We start from the raw sequence: 21767 nt of genomic DNA on the forward strand, positions 1-21767 counted from the left end.
GGCGCTCCAGACATCTTCAGAATCTCCTGCAATTCTTCTGGATGATCTCCTTGTTCAAGTTGGTGACTGCTGCCATAATCCTTGCCTTCAGTGTTACAAGGAGTTTTGTTGGTTTCTCTCTTAACTCTGCCCTGCACATAATAATTATGAGAGTTGCCGTCTGGGAAGTTAGGTGGCCAGATGTTAAGGCGATGTGGTCTCAGAAATTGTGTAACAGCCATGTCTGTGTTCTCCTGCTTGTGTGGCATGGTGCAGTGTCCTGTTGCCAGACATAAGGTCTTCTTGCAATTACCTTCTTGACTCAGGGCAGCACTACCTTCTCCAGGCACTTGATGTAGGCCTCTGTGTTGAGTGTGAGGTTATGTGGGAAGATGACTGGAGGTATAACCTCGCCAAACACCATGATGTTGACTGGATGTTTGATTTTTATCTCTCTTGGTACATGTCCAGATTGCACTGTCCTCAGATTGACACCCAAACACTCTGAAATGTTTGTATTGGAGTTTCTGACACAGATGGCAAGCAGTACAGCATGTTATTTCCAAATTTCTGGCAGAGTGAATTGCATCTTGGTGCTGTTTTTCTCAAAGATGGTGCCCATTTGACTGTACTATACTGTATAGTCGACGAAATCAAAAACAAAAAATGTACATGCACAAAACTAGAATTATAATATGGCAACAGTTTACCCATCACACCCTGTATGTATGTACATAGTTACATATGCATGTGTGTATATATATATATATATATAAAATAAATAATAAATGAGTATATGCATATATACGTACAAGTATGTGCATACCTACATCTACCTGTATATATAGGTGCATATCTGGGTACAGGATGTTGCAAACAAAACGTAGACAAAAAAATAATAATAACCAGAGTACAGAAAATATACAGGCCACATAGAGAACATTTTCCTTCATCAGCTGCTACCATTCTAACACAGGCGTTTCGAAGAGTTAGGGCAGGACGCATCATATATATATATATATATATATATATATATATATATTATAAGTTATAAATATATATCAAATCTTGACTTAAAAGATGGACACATCTGTAATAAAACTTTTTTTAATTTATAGCTACTGTTTCCTTTTCAGCTGAATTTCCATTGACTGAAAATGTAAGGAGGATTTAAATATAAATTCAGTCTGTTTACTTGAACTGTAACCCAGCATAAGAATGACAAAATAAGTTATATTGATAGAGATCTGTGAAACAGTGTACAATGGTTTTAGCTCTGATACTGATTCTTGCTTATTCTTTTCTTTATTAGCAACCCCGCCATCTCAGCGCATTCAGTTCTTGCTTGGAGAAGATGATGAAGATGAAGAACATCGGGCACATGATATGTTCTGTGAAATGGCAGAACTCCACTATGTGGATGGAGAATCCGAATGGAAAGAAAGTGCCAGGTACACCCCTAAAGCTGTTTTGTTGTTATTACTGATGATGTGTTTTAGATAAGTATTTTTGTTTAGCCTTGATTGAGCGAATATATCAGAGACATTCCAGCTATGACTATCCCATTTTCTTTCTTTTTTAAGTACTTTAGCCTACACTATCCAGTGTTCAATGAGGTGTGGTTTGAGGGAGATCTGTTTGCTTTTTCAAGCAAGTTGAAAGACCACATAGAGGCACCCTCATTGACTCATTTGAAAAATATTCTAAATATAGGTGATGGTGACCTCCATCCTTCCACCACCACAACCATTATCATCATCATGGATTTCATCTTCCCACCATCAACTACCACCATCTTTATCATCATACCACCATCACCACCACTACCACCATCATCATTGGTTTAATAGTCACTTTTCCCTGTTACCCTGGGTCGGATGGAATTTTGTTGAGGTAGATTTTCAATGGCTGGAAGCTATTCCTGTCACCAACCCTCACCAGTTTCCAAGCAAGGTAATATTTCCCCATGGTCAGACATATTTCCATGGAAAATAAAAGACACCACATGCATGATGGTGACACTTGTTTACAACTGTCACATGCTGCCAAAGCAAGGAGATAGTAATATACACACACTCATACATACACACACTTGCGCATGCACACACACACACACTGGATTTCTTTCAGTTTCTATCAAATCCACTCACAAGACATTTTGTTGGTCCAAGGCTATAGTAGAAGATGCTTGCCCAAAGTACTGTGCAGTGGGATGGAATCCACTACCACATGGTTGGGAAGTAAACTTCTTACCCACATAATCATAGCTGCATGAACTTTTCCTTATTCTTTTTATGAGTATGAGTTTGATGAATCTGGAAACTTGATGTTTGGCTAATTGATTACTACAGGAAATATTCTTTTTTCTGAATGTCCTTCCTTAAGTCACCAAGTAGAAGTTGGACTAATATTTAACACATTGCTTACCATAGGAGTCACCAGTAATTCCCTATATTCTTGGTCTTGGTATGCAAAGTGTTAGTGTAGTAAAGTAAAAATTTCTCTCTCTTTGGTCGCGATGCTTTCACAGATTTTCATGTTTCTCTGTCACCATCCAATTCCATTATTATTAATTTGATTTGGGAGCTTGAGTTGTGAATTTTTCATGAGATGAAAGTAAAAATAAAAATGTTTAATTTCAATTGTTTCAGCTAAGTTTCGTTCTCATGTTTCAATTCAAGTATTTTTTTGCATTCCTGCTGGTTATGTTTCATCCTTATTATATTTGTGACATCCAAACTGTATTAGGAATCCAGTAATTATGCTCTTATTTATAATGTCTTCTCAGGTTCTCTAGAGATATTCAAACATCAAAACCATTCACTTTTATGTCAGTATTTACTGTGTGGTCTATACAGTAGAGAATATAGCATTATCATTGAAGTGACAGTCATGAACCAGCTTCTACAGTTACTGGACCTGCTACAAATAGCAACCAAACCATACCCTGTTATCTTACAAAAAGAAGGATGCTTTAGACAATGTGTTTCTTGGATGGCCATGGCTGGAATGCCATTTGTCTTGTATTTGCTTGATCAGGATTGTGTGGATTAAACAAGTTGATCAGGATGCATCTATTTTAATAATATATGAACCTGTTTACTTATATATGAGTCTTTTCATGAGATACTATTCAAAGACTGGGCGATCGCATTATAGAATTGTAAAGTTTGAAAAGCTTTGTTGGGCTAAGTTTTAACTGTAAGACAGTAGAACAGTATAATATTGCAGATAAATACATCCCCTCACCATTAAAATCGAATTATATTTATTTATTAAATGATTAGATAAAATCTTCTAAGCTTGTTGGTTGAGTACCTCCCATCAATATTTTGCTGTGATTTTTAGTAAAGCTGTCTGAAACAATCTATAAGAAGAGCCGCAGTTATCTATTTAACCATTAAATAATTTGTTTTGCTTTTAGGTCATCCACCTATAGAACATGTTTCTTTTTAACAGATTATCCACCTGTAGAACTATACAAATAGTTTTATTCAATTCATATAGTTAATCTTTTCATTATTACAGAGGGCTGTAGAAATGTTACTCAACTTAGAAGAGAGAGAAAAATTTCCTTCTGGATAGAATAGTAGTCTAAAATTTGTGCAGCCAACATAAAAAAGTACTACTTACAATCTAGGGTGTGCTATTGTTACACCTACAAACATCCTGGCCCATATCCAAAAAAAAAAAAAAAAAAAAAAATGCTAATTGGTTGATTCACTCACCAACACCCTAAGTCATTAGTTTCACTGATTTACTGTTCCTTCTCTGTCGCTATGTCTTTATTACAAAGGCCTCTACTTCCCTGAACTTGCAGGTTATTTAAGTATTCCTTTTCTGTCATACCTGATGCAACCTGCTTTCCTCTTTGCTCATTTCTACAATGTCTAACTCCTCAGATATTACATTAAACATGACTCTATCATTCTCCCCTCAGACCAACATCCCTTCCTACCCATATTTTTCTTGCAGATGTTGACATACAGAAGTTCAAATTGGATATAGTGGTCTGAGGAAGTTTACAAAGGGTATGAGTACTCCCAAATTTAATTAATACTGCCCATTAATGATGAGCAAGTAGAAACCAGTAGTTGTGATGAACAGATCATACTCTATTCATGATCTCAACAACTGATGGCCACTTCAGTGGCATTAAGCCACAACAATCCTTATTATATCTAATTATAAGATCCCTGTTCTTATAATTAGATCTGATCTTGGTGTCAAAATTGTTGAGAAAGTGTTCTGACTTGGTACGGACCTGATAAGAAAGTCTAGTTCTTCAAATACTTCTCCTTAGGGTTTCTCATTGAGGATGCTTAAGTGTTGGTGATCATTTGTTTACCAGAAGCAACAGTGTGAATCCCCTGTATTGGCTTTATTGGTTTCTGAAAAAAGAGGTGTTAAACATTCCTGCTGATTCTTCAGGAATTCATCATTGTCATCATCATCATTTAGCATTTGCTTTCCATGCTGGCATGGATTAAACGATTTGATTGAAACTGGTAAGCTGTGGGGCTACACCAGGTTCCAATCTGATTTGGCATGGTTTCTATGGCTAGATGCCTTTTCTAATGCCAACCACTCCAAGAATGTAATGGGTGTCAGTTATGTGACTGTGGTTTCACTTGGCTTGATGAATTAGTTATATAAATACATATATATATATAGTTATATAAAATAGTTATATAGTTATATAAAAGCAATTCCTTCTGAAAACCAAAGGTATGGCTATTACGCCTTGTGATAAATAGGTATAAAAATGTGAAAATTATGACTGTTTTGAGGTTTAAAGTTACCTTAAAGATGTTTAAAGTCCTCTTAGAGGTATGTAATATCCCCTTAAAGATATAGAAAACTGCTCATTATTTTTTGTTGCTTAACTGACTATTTCTGTAAGACTGCAGGGTGTGATTTTAGGCAGATTTCTAGCAGATCACAAACATAAAAACTCATTCACTGGATCATTGCCCATTGGCTCATTAGTTAGACACCTTATATACACTAATGTAAGTGTTGTTCTAAATACAGTTGTTATGTATATATATATATATATATATATATTTCTGCCTCAATCACCACTAGTTCTTTATTTTCCCCTTCTACAGTTAGCTAAGTAAATTCTTCCTAGTAATGCCACACTGGTTGTTGTTCGTACCATCGGTAACTTCAACTAAGTATATCCGATCTTCTCCTTGTAAGCGTGCACATTATTATCATTATTATTTCTCCACTAAATATCCTGTACCTTGTTTTACCATTAACTTGCGTTAATATCCGTATAATAATACAATATATTACTAGGCTATGATGCTTTATTTATTTTTTATATTTACTTTCTTCACTTTATATTAGTATGTCATTAGTTTTTTCCTTAAGGAGAAAATGTTTTTATATTTGATGAACTCTCTTGGTTCTCTCCCTTCCTCCACTTTTGACTTAGCAATTAGCTTACGACTTCTAGTTTACTCTACTATGATCTATTTTGCCCTCCTCCCCCCATTTTAATCATTTAATTTAAACCTTTAGTATTACATTTACAGCCTCCTCCCTTTATAACTCTATGTAAACAAGCGTTCTTACTTCTATCGGTCACTTACTTGGCCATGTAATATTATAACTCGTAAGTTACCTCATCATTTCGCATTTGTCTTGCTTTTATATGTTGGTTCCCTGACGATGAATATATGTGGAACTCCAGCAGCTCTTACTTCTTTGGAGTAGAGCACACATATATTTTGAAGCATGTGTAGGAATTAAAGGAGCTTTTATTTATATGCGTTTTGCTCCATTTATTGTTATTATTCATATCTACTCAAAATGCATCACTTCAACTTGGTATCTCTACCTATAAAATGGGTGTGATATCCTGTTTTTTTGTGTAATTTTTGCTACCCAAGGTAACTATTAACATATTTACATTGTCAAGGGTTTTTTTAAAACTGAGATAATATTAATATATACATAAACTTATATCATCATCATCATCATCATCGTTTAACGTCTGCTTTCCATGGGTTGGACGATTTGACTGAGGACTGGTGAAACCGGATGGCAACACCAGGCTCCAGTCTGATTTGGCAGAGTTTCTACAGCTGGATGCCCTTCCTAACGCCAACCACTCAGAGAGTGTAGTGGGTGCTTTTACGTGTCACCCGCACGAAAACGGCCACACTCGAAATGGTGTCTTTTATGTGCCACCCGCACAAGCCAGTCCAGGGGCACTGGCAACGATCTCGCTCGAAAATCCTACAGGAGCCAGTCAGGTGGTACTGGCAACGGCCACGCTCAAAATGGTGCATCTCATGTGCCACCCGCACAAGAACCAGTCCAGGGGCATATATATTAATATACATATATAATATATATATATATATATATATATATATATATATATATATATATATATATATATTGATATAAATACATATATATATATATATAAATATATATGAATATACATATATATATAAATACACATGTATGTGCATAAGTGTATATATGTGTGTATATTATATTCATGACACCTTCCTTTGTTTTCTGTTATATTTTGTGAATGAACTAACATCTTCACCTTATGCATATTTCAGATGGATTAAATTTGAAGAAGATGTGGAAGAAGGTGGCGACCGATGGTCCAAACCTCACGTTGCAACATTATCCCTACATTCAATTTTTGAACTGCGCTGTTGTATTATGAGTGGTACATGTATGTTGGACATGGATACTTCTAACATGCAGCAAATGTCAGGTAAATAAAATATTGTGAGTTGTTCTTGCATTACATTTGACTTATAGTTGAAAGTTAAATGTTTAAGAAGGTTGTTTTATGACAGTGTGGTTTGAAGTTTCGTCCTATTGTGCTGCATCTTGGGTAAGTACCTTCTATGACCTTGGGTCAATCAATGCTCTGTAAGTGAATTTGGTAGAAGGAAACTGTGGAATCCTGTTGTGTGTGTATATACATGTGTGTGTATATACGTGTGTGTGTATTTGTTTTGTTTGTTGTATTTCTTCCCCATCTCTTGACAGCCGGTATTGAATTGTTAACACCTTTTCCCCTGACTTAGCAGTTTGACAAAAGAAAATCAATAGAATAAGTATCAGACTTTAAAAGAACGAGTACTGGGATTGATTTGATTGTCTAAACTTTTTGACCCTTTAGCATGTAAACTGGCCATATCTGGCCAAAATATTCTCTTTGTTTTATGTTCAAACTCATCAAATACAGTCTCTTACATCTACCCTGAAATGTCATACTAAAAGTAAATCCCTTAATCGAAATCTCTAAGCTACAAGATAATGCATAATTAATTCCAAACAATATGAATAAAAAAGCAGTATATTTGACAAACTAATCTGAATGCTAAAGGGTTAAGGTTATGTCCTAGCATAGCTGCAGCTCATTGACTGAGATACGTAAAAGATAAGGGACACAAAAAGATATCTGTCCATTTTTTTTTTTATCACTTATACTTAATCAGGAAGGAAGGACAGTGCTTGTTACTCTTTATAGTGCTTATGAGACTAATGGAAGGGAGAAAAACAGCTGACCTGGAGACTCTGTTCAAGGCACTCAAGAACAACATGTTGGGTTAAGTCTACCTCGCAAACTAAGAGATGAAACTAGAAAAACAACTATTGTAGCTTAATAAGTTGGTTGAAGGTAATCTGAGGGGAACTTAGCTGCTATTTCTTGCAGGTCTAGCAAACTCACTAGATGCACTCTTGAGAGAGAGGTTTATTTTGTATAAACAAACTGTCATAAGAATGGATGACTTCATTTTTTTTTTTTTTTTTAATCACTGAACTGAATTTCATGATTTTGCGTACTTTTGTGGGGTAGAAATAAAGTTTTGGAGTTGAAGCTCCAGCCCTGAGAAAAAAAAAAAGAAAAAAATTGTATGCAAGAAACAAATATATTTGGTGTAAATGATTAAGCATTAGATTAATCAAATTATAGTGTAAAACATGAGATTAGGAAAATTAGTTAACAGAAATTTGAATGAATTGATAAACATTTAAAAAATAATTACAAAATTTTATAAATTTAATACCTGGTAAACTTTAAATATAATTGCTTCTATGATATGCCAATGTTTGTAATGGTAAATATTTCATTCAATCATACTTTTTAATTTCTATTCCTCCCTCCCTCTCTCTCTCTCTCTTTATTCTTGTGTGTTTACAATTAATCAGAATAAATTGGATTTGCTAATCACTTAAATTATATTTTCTGTTTAACAGACCTGATCTTAGATACCATGATGGCTAATAAACAACTTGCTGAAGAAAATAGAGAGAAAGTGAAAGAAACACTACTCAGTCGTCATCGGCATCAACATGAAAAACGTTATCGCAAACCCGAAGAATCAGGGAGTAAACTCCATCTTCCAATCATCAGATCTTTGGCTGACATTGGCAAAAAATATTCAGAACCCAAAAATTTGGGCCAACATGGTAAATATAAGTGATTTATTGAATTGCTAATCAATAATATTGTGGGATATTCTTTTGATTTGTAAAAACTGTAGATTCAAAGTTCCTTTCTGTTCACTTTTCTCTGTATGTATTTATCTCTTTCAGACATGTCTTTATTCTAATGAATAATAAATTTATTTTCTTTCTCTTTTCTCTTATAATACATCAGCTTGGGAATAGGCAAACTTCTGTCTGAATTGTGGATGCTGTGATGTAATGTTTATCTTTCAGTTAATTATGGAAGAATGCATTCTCTATACATCTGATAGGGCACACAAACTGGTACTCGGAAAATCCTCTGAAGCTGAAGGTGTACCAAGCAAGCTTTTCTGATTGCTAGAAATTTTTTATGGTTCAGCTTGTTTAGTCAAATTCAGATATCAAACAACCAGTTATTTGAGATGCTGTTGGACAAGATTTTGTCCTCTCGCCCCAACTATACACTGTAATTTTTAATAAAATAATTCCTAAGCGTTGAACTCAGAGCAAGGCAAACTATTTGGGTAACTAAATAGGGGGAGTGAATTAACTCTCTTCTTGTCCAAAACATTTCATAAATTTTTCCGTCCTTGTTTTCAGACTTTTAGTTTGCTCTTACTTCATATATTCTGAGTAATATAAAGCTTTCCTTTCATAAGTCCCAATCTGTGTGTTACATGTGATTCACTGGGCAGGCATAAGGTTAAAGGAAACACACCCTAAGATCACTATTAGGTAGATTTTCATGTTCTTCCTCTCAACAGTAACTCAGGTATTCAGTCACTCAAAATGAATAACCGGTAAAAGTATCATTCGTCAGAAATCTTTTAAATTTGATCTATGAAGCTCTGAAAGGTACTGTGATAAGAAATTAAATTTCATGCTGATCATGTGTTTGGGGTGGAAAATACATGTGTGGATAATAGTAAACTTAACTTTATCTCTACTTCCTTCTATTGAAAATATAGAGTAAGTGGTGAGAGAAACAATATTCATTAGAATGAAGAAATGTATCAAAAGAAAGAGAAAGTGAAGAGAAAGACACTTGTTTAAACAACCTTGTCATTGCAAAGCAGTATATATTTGGTGAACGAAAGAATAAGATATGGAAAATTTGTTTCCCGTCTGTGCTGCATCACAGTTTATTGAATCTTGTAACACTGCAGACTCCTACGATAATCAGCGGTAGAGTAAAGTGACTATACATCAAAAACTAGCTGCTTCATATATATCATGACCAGCAAAACATAACCAGTTTGAAAATTTACAAGTTTCTGCAGTGAAGAAAATAGCTCAATTTGTTTAAATTAATTTTTAGTAGCTTGAGTTCTAAAGTAAAAATCTCTTTTCAGACACTAAGCTTGGTACAAAAAGTACTCCAAATTTAGGACTGGTTCGGAATAATACCTCTGCTGGCATTTCAGGGACATCACCAACCAGTAGTACTCTGCAGCCAAGTCCGTCATTCTCCAATAGTGATCTCCCCGAAGTTCCTTCATCCCACAAGGTGAGTCTGTCCAAGTTTTAACTGATTATTCCTGACAGCTGTTTTATCTGCCGCTTATTCTAACTTAACCCATAAACTGCTGGGATTTTGCTGTATGTAACACGAACTGCTGAGCCTATTTTAGGTAAAGATCAACATCGATCTATCACTTGAAAAAAATACTCAGTGTTTCTTAACACCTTCTGTGATTTGGCTACACTGTTTCTGGGGTGAAAGGGTATTGTGTGCATACATTATACGTCATCAAAATTAGGTCAGATCATGCCCTACTTCCGTGGCCACGAACGTGGCCTGTCGCACTGTCATGTTGGCCACAGAGGTGGCCCATTGCAGTTTATGGGTTAAATATTCATGGGTCAATAAGTCCACTTCTTTGAAGTTGCTCAACTTTCTAAATAATAACAGCCAATTTTCCTTCAACTAATACTTGACCATATTTAAAGGAGAATGACATTGTATAATGTGGTCCTAAGTGTACTATATCTGAGAATAAGATGGGATGGTCTTAGCTGGAATGTCTTTGTTCATAGGTTTTATTGATGTCAGGTTAAAACAACAACTTAAATATTCACTCTTAACTGTAGAATATAAATTTCATTACTTTTGAAACACAAGAAATTCCTGTAATTAAATAACTATATAAGTCATTACATGTGAATGTGTATATCTTTATATATGTGGGATAGAAGAATATTATACCTAATAAATGAATTTCATTTTCATATTGAATTGATATTTTCTTCTTTTTATTTTCAGATTAATATGCATTTCATGAAGAAGATTCCTCAAGGTGCAGAGTCTGCTAACATTTTGGTTGGAGAAGTAGATTACCTAAATCATCAGGTGTCAGGGTTTATACGTCTCAACAAGGCTATTATTCTGGGAGATTTGACTGAAGTTCCTGTACCAACAAAATTTGTCTTTTTCTTGCTGGGCCCCTTAGGAAATAGCAACAAATACCATGAAATTGGACGTTCTATCGCTACACTCATGTCAGATGAGGTTAGTCTGATTTTCAGTTGTTTTAATTTGAAGTTTTGTGTGTATGCTTGACAACTGGTAGATGTAAACTGAAAGAAGCCTGTCATATGTGTGTGTGTGTGTGTGAGACTTTGTGTCTGTGTTTGTTCACCCCACCCCCACTGCTTGGTGACTGGTGTTGGTGTATTTACATCTCTGTAACTTAGTAGTTCAGCAAAACAGACTGATAGAATAAGTACCAGGTTTAACAAAATGGTAAGTACTGGGGTCAATTCATTCGGCTAAAAAGTCTTCAAGGTGGTGCCCCAGCATGGCCGCAGTCTAATGACTGAAACAAGTAAAGGTAAAAGAAAAGATCATAGAAGTCTTGAAGCTACAAAATAATGCATGATTAATTCAAAACAGTGTAAATGAATAAAGCTAGGTGGTTGGCGTTAGGAAGGGCATCCAGCCGTAAAAACCCAACCAAAACAGACTCAGAAGTCTGATGCAGGCTCCTATCTGGCTGGCTGGCTCTTGTTGAACTGTTCAACCCATGCTAGAATGGAAAGTATACGTTTGGCTGAGTAATTCTGAATGTTAAAGATTTAAGTTATTAACTAATTAGTTTATGTACCAATGCTGTAAATTAATGATAAGCTCTTGGAAATCTGAGTTTGCAGTTAAACCACTTCACTTACTCTAAGATTATTGATATAAGCAAAATCAAGCTCCTCGACAAAATGAAGCGTTGCCGTGCTAGAGTCAGATGTAAAGGGGGAGCTACTCTAATATTAAATCTGATACTTGTGCTAAGTTCAAATTTGAAGGGAAGCTACTCTAGTATTCAATCTGAAACCATTATCCTCAATCGACGTCAAAGCTGCTTTCTGATATTTGGCATTAATATGATTTAGGCTGAATGTTATAGTGTGCGACAAGCATCCACTCTCCTCTGCTTATCCATTACTATTCAATTCTAGTTGATAGTAATATCTGGAGTTCTTTCCCTAGATTCTTCTGATGATATACAGTTTGTCGTTGACATCTTTCATTCAATTAGTTAAAAAAAATAGTTTTTCAATCTACGACATTAAGAAGAGTAGCTTGTGCTTTGTTAATTAATACTTTATATACATACACATATATATATATATATATATATATATATATATATATACATACATACATGATGATGGCCGTCCACTCGTGACCGAGGAAGACCATTGCTGACCTTCAGGAACATTCTGCGCTCTAGTACTAACTTACATTTTGCATTTACGGCTCTGTTGGTGGCTAATGAGCCCTGCTCTTGATAAACATACACAACTGCAAACATTGCAGATTAAGCTTTCCCCATTCACTATACGAGCCGTGCACTTTCGCGCAGCTCGCTTAAATTCTTCATGCTGAATATGTGCTCTCTCAAAAGTGTTGATCCCCTCCTTAACCTGCTTCCTCCATCTGTAGCGATGACAGGCATTGTTCTCCCAGTCAGTGTCCTGCATATCACAAGCCTTTAATGAGGACTTGACACAGTCCTTAAAGCGCAGCCTTAGTTTCTGCCGGAGTCTCCTTCCATTCACAAGTTCTCCATAGAGCATCTGCTTAGGAATCCTGCTATCCTTCATTCTAATAATGTGTCCAGTCCAACGTAACCGGTGCTTGTGCACCATCGCCTCAATACTCAGGATATCAGCTGTCCTCAGGATCTGTGTGTCTGGAATCCTTGAGGTCCAGCCAACATTGAGAATGTGCCTGAGACATCTCTGATGAAAGTGTTCAAGAACCCTTATCTGACGTTTGTACAGAGTACATGTTTCACACGAGTAGAGGAGCGATGTCAGTACACAAGCACGGTACACAGCAACTTTTGTTTGCCTTGCTATGCCATGCTGGGACCAGACACGAGACTGAAGAGACCGGAAGGAATTAGTTGCTCTCTGCAACCTGAAACATATTTCCTAATCCAGGGAGCAAGTATGGCTGAGTGTGCTGCCCAGGTAGACAAACTTGTCTACTACCTTCAGAATTGTTCCTTCAACCAAGATAGCTGGTTTCACATATGGATTTCCTGGTGCAGGTTGGAACATTACAACAGTCTTGTCCAGGCTAATGCCAAGTACATACATATATATATATATATATATATATATATATATATATACATATATGTGTGTGTGTGTACATGTGCATAGCTTTTACTGTGTCTGTTAGCTTCAAAAAAGAAAAATCCTATTGAAATAATACTTATTAAGCCCTATCTTTCATTTTCTGATTCATCAACACAGATATTTCATGATGTGGCTTACAAAGCCAGGAACCGAGAAGATCTATTAGCAGGAATTGATGAATTCCTCGACCAAGTTACTGTTCTTCCCCCTGGTGAATGGGATCCTAGTATAAGAATAGAACCACCTAAAAGTGTTCCTTCACAGGTGAGAAATTAACTTCTATATGTTTTTCTCTATTTTTTTTTTTTTTGTTAATGAATATCATTATACTTTTATTATTTTCCCTTTTGTTACCTTTGTTACTGATTGCAATAGCCTAAATTCTCAACTAAATAAATAGAATATATTTTACTGTTGATGTTCATATTTGAACTGTGTTTTCATATCGGATTAACATTTGCTGACGAGGGAGGCTCTACATGGTTGTTGAACTTGCTAGAAATAGCAATGCTTAATAATAATACTTCTGGCACTTCAATTTTTATGGCCACTCCTCTGGCTAGCCCTCATTCTGTGGATACACTTTGATTTTAATGAAACCTACAATGCCTTAACTTCAGTCTGGGTACTTCTGTCTTGTATTTATATATATTGAGTCATCCCATAAATAATGCAGTTTTTTCAATTGCATGCAGTAAAAGTCGGAGGGGGACAGGATGAATTACCTGCATCAACTTGCTATAAAAGCAGGTAGCAATTTTACCATGCTCTTATTCTTTGTGCAAAATTTGAAGAGTGCAGTTTGACTTTAACAGTTATTTTTTCTACGCCATAATGGAAGTGACAAATAAGCATATTCGGTATATCTTGCTTTATGAGTTCAATAAAGGCGACAACCCCTATTTATGTAAAACGTTATATTTGGTTTCCATAAAGTTGTTATAACCAAGAAGATGGATTTAGTCAACTATGAATCTTTCCTACATTCAACACGTTCTTTTACTTAGTCAAAAGAAAACATTACTGCCATTAAATGTATCTCATATCTGCCTTGTTGCAGGAAGCACGAAAAACTCCAGGATCTTCCGCTCATCTTCCCAATGGAAAAGCTGTCGTTGAGGAAGAAGAGGATGAACATGATGATGAAACTTTGATAAGAACTGGACGGTAAATGAATATTTGTTCTAGAAATCCTTATAGAATATTTGCAGGTACTTTGCAGCATAGCTATCAGTTTTACAACTTCTTTCTAACAAAGTTTAGTTTATAGTAAGAAACGGTACCATCAATTAATTCCTCATTTTGTTGTATATGTTTTTTGAAGAATTTTTGATCATTTTTCCATCAGATTTGATGTTTCTATAAATGTATGAATTAATCGATAAAGCTCTCTTAAATATTAGATAGTGAACAGTTAAGTGAAAATTATTTGTTTTTCTACTTTGTTGATTGGGATTACAAAAGTAATATGTTTAGAGTAAATGTCTTATGTGTTCTGTGCTGTGGAAATTAAAACATGGGAGGCTGAACATAATGACAAAGTTAACTTAAACATTCTAGAAAATATTATGTATTTTGTGCTTATAAATTATAGAAATGACAAAGGTATAAAAATAGTGCAGAAATACATCAAGAATGCATACAAAGTATACCTCTTTCAACAGGTGAGAGAGAACATCTAAATGGTCACTCAATCTGCTAGAAATAGCAGTCAAACTTTCAAACCATATTCTAAAAGAGAACATATTGAATTGGGTTTATTAATCATTCCAATTAAAAGGAGGCACTGCATTGGGTTAACCAATAATTCATAAAGACAAAGAAATTGAGTTTACCAGTAACTCATAAAAACTAAGAACTTTGGGTAATGTAGTCTTAGATTCACCCGGTATCTAAAAAAAGTAAGAAGAAATAGTCATAGCCATAGGTTTTAATTGATCGGTGTTAAGCCAGGGGCTGACCAATAGCATCGTTGAATATCAGTTGCTTATAGTCAGTAGATTACCAAATTGTCATTAGTCATTACATTTTTGTTATACTTCCTGTAATTGTCAACGGATGCTTTTAATATTTTAATATTTTCAGTGGCAAACTATAGAACTGTGGAAAAACATTGATAATTACTTAATAGTGAGTTCAATACCTGCAACTCCTTTCTTCAACGGTGGATTGAATGTTTATTTGCTTTATTCTGATTAATTTTCTTTGATTTAATTTTAAATTATTAATTCTCTTCATATTATCATAAACATCTCTTTCATTGTTGTTGTTATTACTACTACTTCTTCTTCTCCTTCTCCTTCTTCTTCTCCTTCTCCTTCTTCTTCTTGGTTTGGCAGAATTATTAGAACATTGGACAAAATACCTTGTGATATTTAGTTCTGAGTTCAAATTCTGCCAAGGTCAATTTCAACTTTCACCTTTCCAGAGTTAAGTAACAATCAAATATTAAGGATTATTTTCATTAATTATGCACTTTCCTAAAATCGGTGGAATTGTCCTAATGTTTAAAATCATTATTATTGTCATAACTGTTATTATTGTTAGGAGTGATTTATTTTAATAGTGTCTTTTATATACACCATACTGACATAATGATCTTTTACATACACATCATACTGCTATATATAAGGGGTTTTGTAATTATAACTGTCAAATGATTTCCAGGTTACTTTATCCTTGTACTTTCTCACTTTATACTTTCAGTCTGTTTGGTGGATTGATATCTGATGTGAAAAGAAAGGCCCCATTTTATCTAAGTGACTTCACTGATGCCCTTCATGTACAGTCATTTGCCTCATTTGTTTTCCTCTATTTTGCTTGTCTCACACCAATCATTACTTTTGGTGGTTTACTTGGAGATGCAACAGGAGAAAATATGGTAATTCTTTTCTATTCTTAGCTATTTCATGTAATTCATAATTCTGTTTGATTTCATTTCCGAGACGTGATGTTAAATAATTTTTTTTTTTTGGTCCTTTTTAAACCTAGTCTCTGTCATAAAGAATTTCATATCCTTTGAGTAACTTGATGAGTCTCCAATACATCAATACATTTTCTCATGTACTGAATATTTACTTCTCTATTTTTCTAGTGACTCTGTTGAGTGAGTATGAACAGACACTCGAGCTTCAAGTATTCTAATTCTGTACTACCAGAATACAGAGTACACTATATTTCATAAAATAATTAAAAACAGCAACAACAACTACGTCAACATAAAACTGAAATTATTAATAGTTTTCACTTTGAGCAGTGTATGAAATGGTATTCATAAATCTCTATTATATTATATTAGCCGCTAATATGATTTGTAAATTCTTTTTTCTTATTAGATTCAATTGAGTTTTATAAATCTTCTCTCTCTCTTTCTCTCTATGTATATATATGTATATTTATATGCATACATACATGCCATTAAGTGAGTCAATTCTTGTCTGTAACTTTGATTTAATTCTTAGTTTGTAACTGTTTCACTTCACTTTTATTATAAATGTCATTGAGAAAGCACGACCAACCACCATAAATCGTATATGAAGTAAGTAGACCTGATCATCTATCAACAGATATCTGAATATGTAAAATGGAGCAATTGATTTTGCTTATCACACGTGTTTGAGAGAAAGTTGAAAAATTAACAAACCCTGTTGTTATCATCTATTCATCTATTTGGATGGAAGGATGGATAATAACATGTAAATTGACATGATTTATTTTCAGTAAGACCCCTGCTAAAATTTGTCTGAATTTACACACTTCTCACTAAATGGAGGAGGTTCTTAGCTATATTTTTGTAAATTGAAAAGATTGTGTTGGGAGAGGTTTTCTATTGTGAAATAACTTCTTACACTTTTAGGCAGCCTTTGAGAGTATTCTTGCCGGTGCCATCTGTGGAATTGTGTATGCCTTGATTTCTGGTCAACCTTTGACTATTTTGGGAAGTACAGGTCCTGTTCTGGTATTTGAAACTATCCTGTATAATTTTTGTTCGTGAGTATTGTTGTTTTACTTTCATTTAATTGTATTAACTAGTTAAAGAGTTTATTTATTTATTTAGAGTTGACAGTGAAAGGTAGAGAGATGGAATGAATAGATGGGGCTCAAAACTTCAATCAAATAGTGAAGGGAGAGACATAGGAGTAAATCAGATAACTGTATCCTGCTTAGTAATTATATAGTTGTCATATAAATAGCATTGATATTATATTTACTGACAGATTAGGATGAGGATCAAATGTAGTGATAGTGTCATTATGATATATTCTTTTACAAGTTTAAGTCATTTGACTGTGGCCATGCTAGAGCACTGCCTTAAAAGGTTTTTTTAGTGAAAGAAATTGACCTCAGGACTTATTCTTTGCAAACCTAGTACTTATTCTATTGGTCTCTTTTGCCAAATCTCTAAGTTACGGGGACATAAACACACCACTATTGGTTGTCAAGTAGTGGTTGGGATCAAACACAGACACAAATATACACACACATAAATACAAGAGTACCAGTGTCTTGGACACCCAAGGGAGTCTTGGACACCCAAGGGAGTCTTGGACGCCCAAGGGAGTCTTGGATACCCAAGGGAGTCTTGGACACCCAAGGGAGTCTTGGACACCCAAGGGAGTCTTGGACACCCAAGGGAGTCTTCCCATTTACATTGTTATCTAGATAAGTATTGGTTTCCATTGTTGCAAAAAATGAGAATGATTTTTTACAAGGTTTACTACCCATCTCTCTGAGTGTGTTTAGTTGAGATTTTCATGTAAAGGGTCACCCCAATTACAACACCAGCTCTTATTTGGTTGCCAGCCAAGGCTTAGGGATACCAAGTTAGCCCTGTGTAAATTACTGCAGGACTCCCACAGATGCAGAGGTTACACACCAGCCTATGCAGGACAGGGATGGCATCATTTCCCTGAGCTGTTCACATGAAGAGCTGCATACCCTAATATTATTATTATTATTATTATTAAGGTGGCAAGCTGGCAGAACTGTTAACACATTGAATGAAGCGCTTAGCAGTATTTCGCTTGTCATTGCATTCTGAGTTCAAATTCTGCTAAGTTGACTTTGCCTTTCATCCTTTTGGGGTCAATAAATTAAGTATCAGTGAAACACTGGGGTTGATGTAATCGACTAGTCCCCTCCCCCAAAATTTCAGACCTTGTGCTTATAGTAGAAAGGATTATTATTATTATTATTATTATTATTATTATTATTTTATGTTTAACTTTTGCTTTGCATTTGTACAAGTTGGATCCAAGTCTCACCCAGAGACCTCAAGAGACAACAAGTTAGAGGTTCATGTAGGTGTTATGCCTAGAGTACCATATATTTGGATTTGTACAGTTTTGTTCTAGTGGATGTTTAAGAAACCATAAGAAAATTATGTGTTTGTTTTAAAATTTGAGATCACATAGACAGTATTTTATGTAGGATATGGGCAGTTCCCATGAGCACTATCTTTTGAACTTCAACCATTTTGGGGTTTCCTGGTATCTGAGCTAGGTAGTAATCAGCTCGTTTCGGTAGTAACCAGCCCGTTATTATTATTATCATTATTATTATAAGTTTTTTTTTTTTTTCATGGTTTACTGTATTTTGAAAAGGACAAACATAAGATCTTTATATTAGTGTAATAGTAGTGACAATGAAAATAATAACAATGGTTTTTCATGACTTTTAACACGAAAATGTAATGTTTTATCTTTCTTTTCCAGGGAGCAACGCTTTGACTATCTGGCATTCCGGCTGTGGATTGGTTTATGGACTGGTTTGGTCCTCTTTGTTATAGTTGCGTTGGATCTCAGTGCATTAGTACGCTACATCACACGTTTCACTGAAGAGAGCTTTGCTGCTCTTATTTCATTGATTTTCATTGTGGAAGCTCTGGCAAAGCTGTACCACATCAAAGATAACTACCCTATAGAAACACTGCACTCCATTACTCCTTTTCTCAACTGCACTTGTGTTGAATCCAACAAAACTGTACCTGAAATCTCTATAAACACTACCTCACTAAATTGGACTGATATTGAATGGGATAAATGTAAAAAGTATGGAGGTGTTCTAATAGGGCTGGGCTGTGATTTCAAGCCATACGTACCAGATGTATTTTTCTTGTCTACTATCTTGTTCTTTGGTACATTTACTATATCTATGGCTTTGAAAGCTTCAAGAAACAGCAGTTTTTTTCCCTCTTCAGTGAGTTTTATTTCACTTTGTATATTTTTTTATTGCATGTAGTTTCAGGACTCTAATTTTACATATGCAAATTTATGTATAAGAGCCAATCATTTTGTCATAATAAATCATAAAGATAACATGTGATTAATTACCAAAGTATGATTCTTTTTTAGAATTATGGATCTTGAAGCAGACAAAAAAAAGCTATAAATAATAGCATATAATATAGGGTTAAAAAAATCCTTGGATAGAAATAAATCAAAAGAGATGCAGGTCCATGCCTCATGGATAGCTTTTGACTTTTTCAATCCGAGAGTTTTTTTAAACCCAATATTTACATACTATTATTTATAGCTGTCTGCCCTTTGAGAGCCATCATTCCAAAAGAGAATTATTTCATGTTCAATTACCAAATTTCATAACCTTATATATTACCAAATTTCATAACCTTATATATTACCAAATTTCATAACCTTATATATTACCAAATTTCATAACCTTATATATTACCAAATTTCATAACCTTATATATTTCAAATTAAATTATTTTCTTAAGTAATGCCCCAAACTTAACACAAACCTTTATATGCAGTTTTGTACACTAGTTTCATATAAATCTGATCTAGCAGTTATGTTACTTAAACCTTTGAAGCATCTAAGACTTATTGTAAACTTCAGTTTTCTCAGAATCAGAGCTTAAAGAGTTTTAAGATCAATTTCTTTTAGTTAAACCAGTTAGTTGCACAGAGTATCACAATATCTGTCTTGAGACTACAAATCTATTATCAGACTGCATAAAGTGATGTGTTGTTGAGTACAGCGCATGGAAATTATAATCACGCCTGTCTGAAGCATTTGGAAATGCTTCAGGCAGAAGTGATTGCAATTTTTGTGGGAAAAATTCAATTAGTTAAAAGTATATCATCTGGTCAAAGAGAGATGGCTAATACATTAAAAGTGTTATGTCCTTAAGAAACTTTAGCCCTCTTAAATTCTAAAATTGTGATGAACATAATGTTTACAAGGATATGATATAATTAAGAAATTATAGTTTGAAAGAAAATAATATATATATATATATATATATATATATATATATATATATATATAGTTGGTTTCTTCTGTTGGTTGCTTTCCTTGCATTCGGTACTAAAATGTGTTTATTTGGGAAGTCTAGTGTGTGGCGTTATTCTGTAATAATGCCCTTATATAAATATAAACGAATAATTAGATTCTTGGGAATAGAAATTTCCCTTATGAATTTTTTTACACACTGGCTTCCTGATAAAATTCTTGTAAAAGATTTTTATCCTTTTTTGAATTTATTAATCAAATATATATATATATATATATATATATATATACTTGCAATTTGAAAGCAAGGTAATATGTTAAGAATGCTATGAGGCTGGGTAGATGTAGGGTAAAAGAGAAAGTGCATCACTGAATTCATGTTATACGAGCTTACATACTATGTGCATATATGTGATGTGTGTGTGTGAGTATAAAAAACAGGTCAGAAGTAATAGGTATAGTTATATCAATAATAATTACATTATAATGACCATAATTGTTTGTAAGATTAGTAAGAGTAGTATGGTCTATGTAACCAGTATAAATGTCTCACTAGAAACTATCTACCAACACCTATATACAGATAGTATATACTATATATAGTATATACTATACTATATACAGATAGTTCTACTATACTCTATACAGATAGTTCTACATTTGTGTGTGTGTGTAGAGAGAGAGAAAAGTAATGTTTATCGCCACATCAATATGGTTGTTCTTTAGGAATTGATGTTACTACTGCTTTTAACCCTGGGAAGAGCCTCCTCCAGCTGGTTATTGATTCAAACTGCACCTGATAACCACTGGAGGAGGCTCCTCCTAGGGTTAAAAGTGGTAGCAACATTGATTCCTATTAAACAGCCATATTGATGTGGCAATAAACATTACTTCCTGGTATAGTTACTACTTTCATCTTTTTATATATATAGATACTTACAATTATATATATATATATATATATAGGTGTGAGAAAGTTGGTATGTGAAAGCACGTGGTTGGATGTATAAAAGATAAACAAGAGTGAAAAAACTACAGAAGGGTTGTGTTACATGGTTATCGTTTATATTTATATAAGGGCATTACTACAGAATAATGCCACACACCAGACTTCCCAAATAAACACATTTTAGTACTGAATGCGAGGAAAAGCAACTCTCAAAAGAAAAAAAACGATCTTTTTTTTATATATATACATATATATTTATATAAATAAGGATAAGATCGATATTTAAAATATTGATCTTATCAAGTGGTCAGCATGGGAATAAAAACCATCAAAGGTAATAATTACTTAATCATGCCATGCGGACATTTATTGTGGTTTTAGAGTCAGGATTTGACTGCTATTTTTTCAGCGTGGTGGTATCTCTTGATACCCTGTATTATAATTTTAAGTAATTATATACATATATATATATATATATATA

At 34.2% G+C, this 21767-nt stretch overlaps 1 protein-coding gene across 9 annotated transcripts in view; it reads left to right on the forward strand.

Annotated features, from left to right (window-relative positions):
- Window positions 1–21767, forward strand: part of LOC106879207 (sodium-driven chloride bicarbonate exchanger) — a 281395-nt gene that overhangs the window by 242105 nt on the left and 17523 nt on the right. For 3 of the 9 annotated variants that reach the window (XM_089350779.1, XM_089350781.1, XM_089350780.1), the window contains 10 exons: window positions 1292–1430; window positions 6573–6733; window positions 8230–8442; window positions 9795–9949; window positions 10706–10951; window positions 13201–13347; window positions 14144–14250; window positions 15790–15964; window positions 16940–17073; window positions 18798–19281. In XM_089350779.1, the coding sequence (XP_089206905.1) occupies window positions 1292–1430; window positions 6573–6733; window positions 8230–8442; window positions 9795–9949; window positions 10706–10951; window positions 13201–13347; window positions 14144–14250; window positions 15790–15964; window positions 16940–17073; window positions 18798–19281 (1961 nt within the window). Of the gene's footprint in view, window positions 1–1253; window positions 1431–6572; window positions 6734–8229; window positions 8443–9794; window positions 9950–10705; window positions 10952–13200; window positions 13348–14143; window positions 14251–15789; window positions 15965–16939; window positions 17074–18797; window positions 19282–21767 lie in introns of all 9 variants that reach the window. The other 6 variants (XM_089350784.1, XM_089350785.1, XM_089350786.1 and 3 more) reach the window with 3 other exon arrangements.

This window comes from Octopus bimaculoides, chromosome 4, assembly GCF_046866305.1.
Source record: "Octopus bimaculoides isolate indiv1 chromosome 4, ASM4686630v1, whole genome shotgun sequence".
Lineage (NCBI taxonomy): Eukaryota > Metazoa > Mollusca > Cephalopoda > Octopoda > Octopodidae > Octopus > Octopus bimaculoides.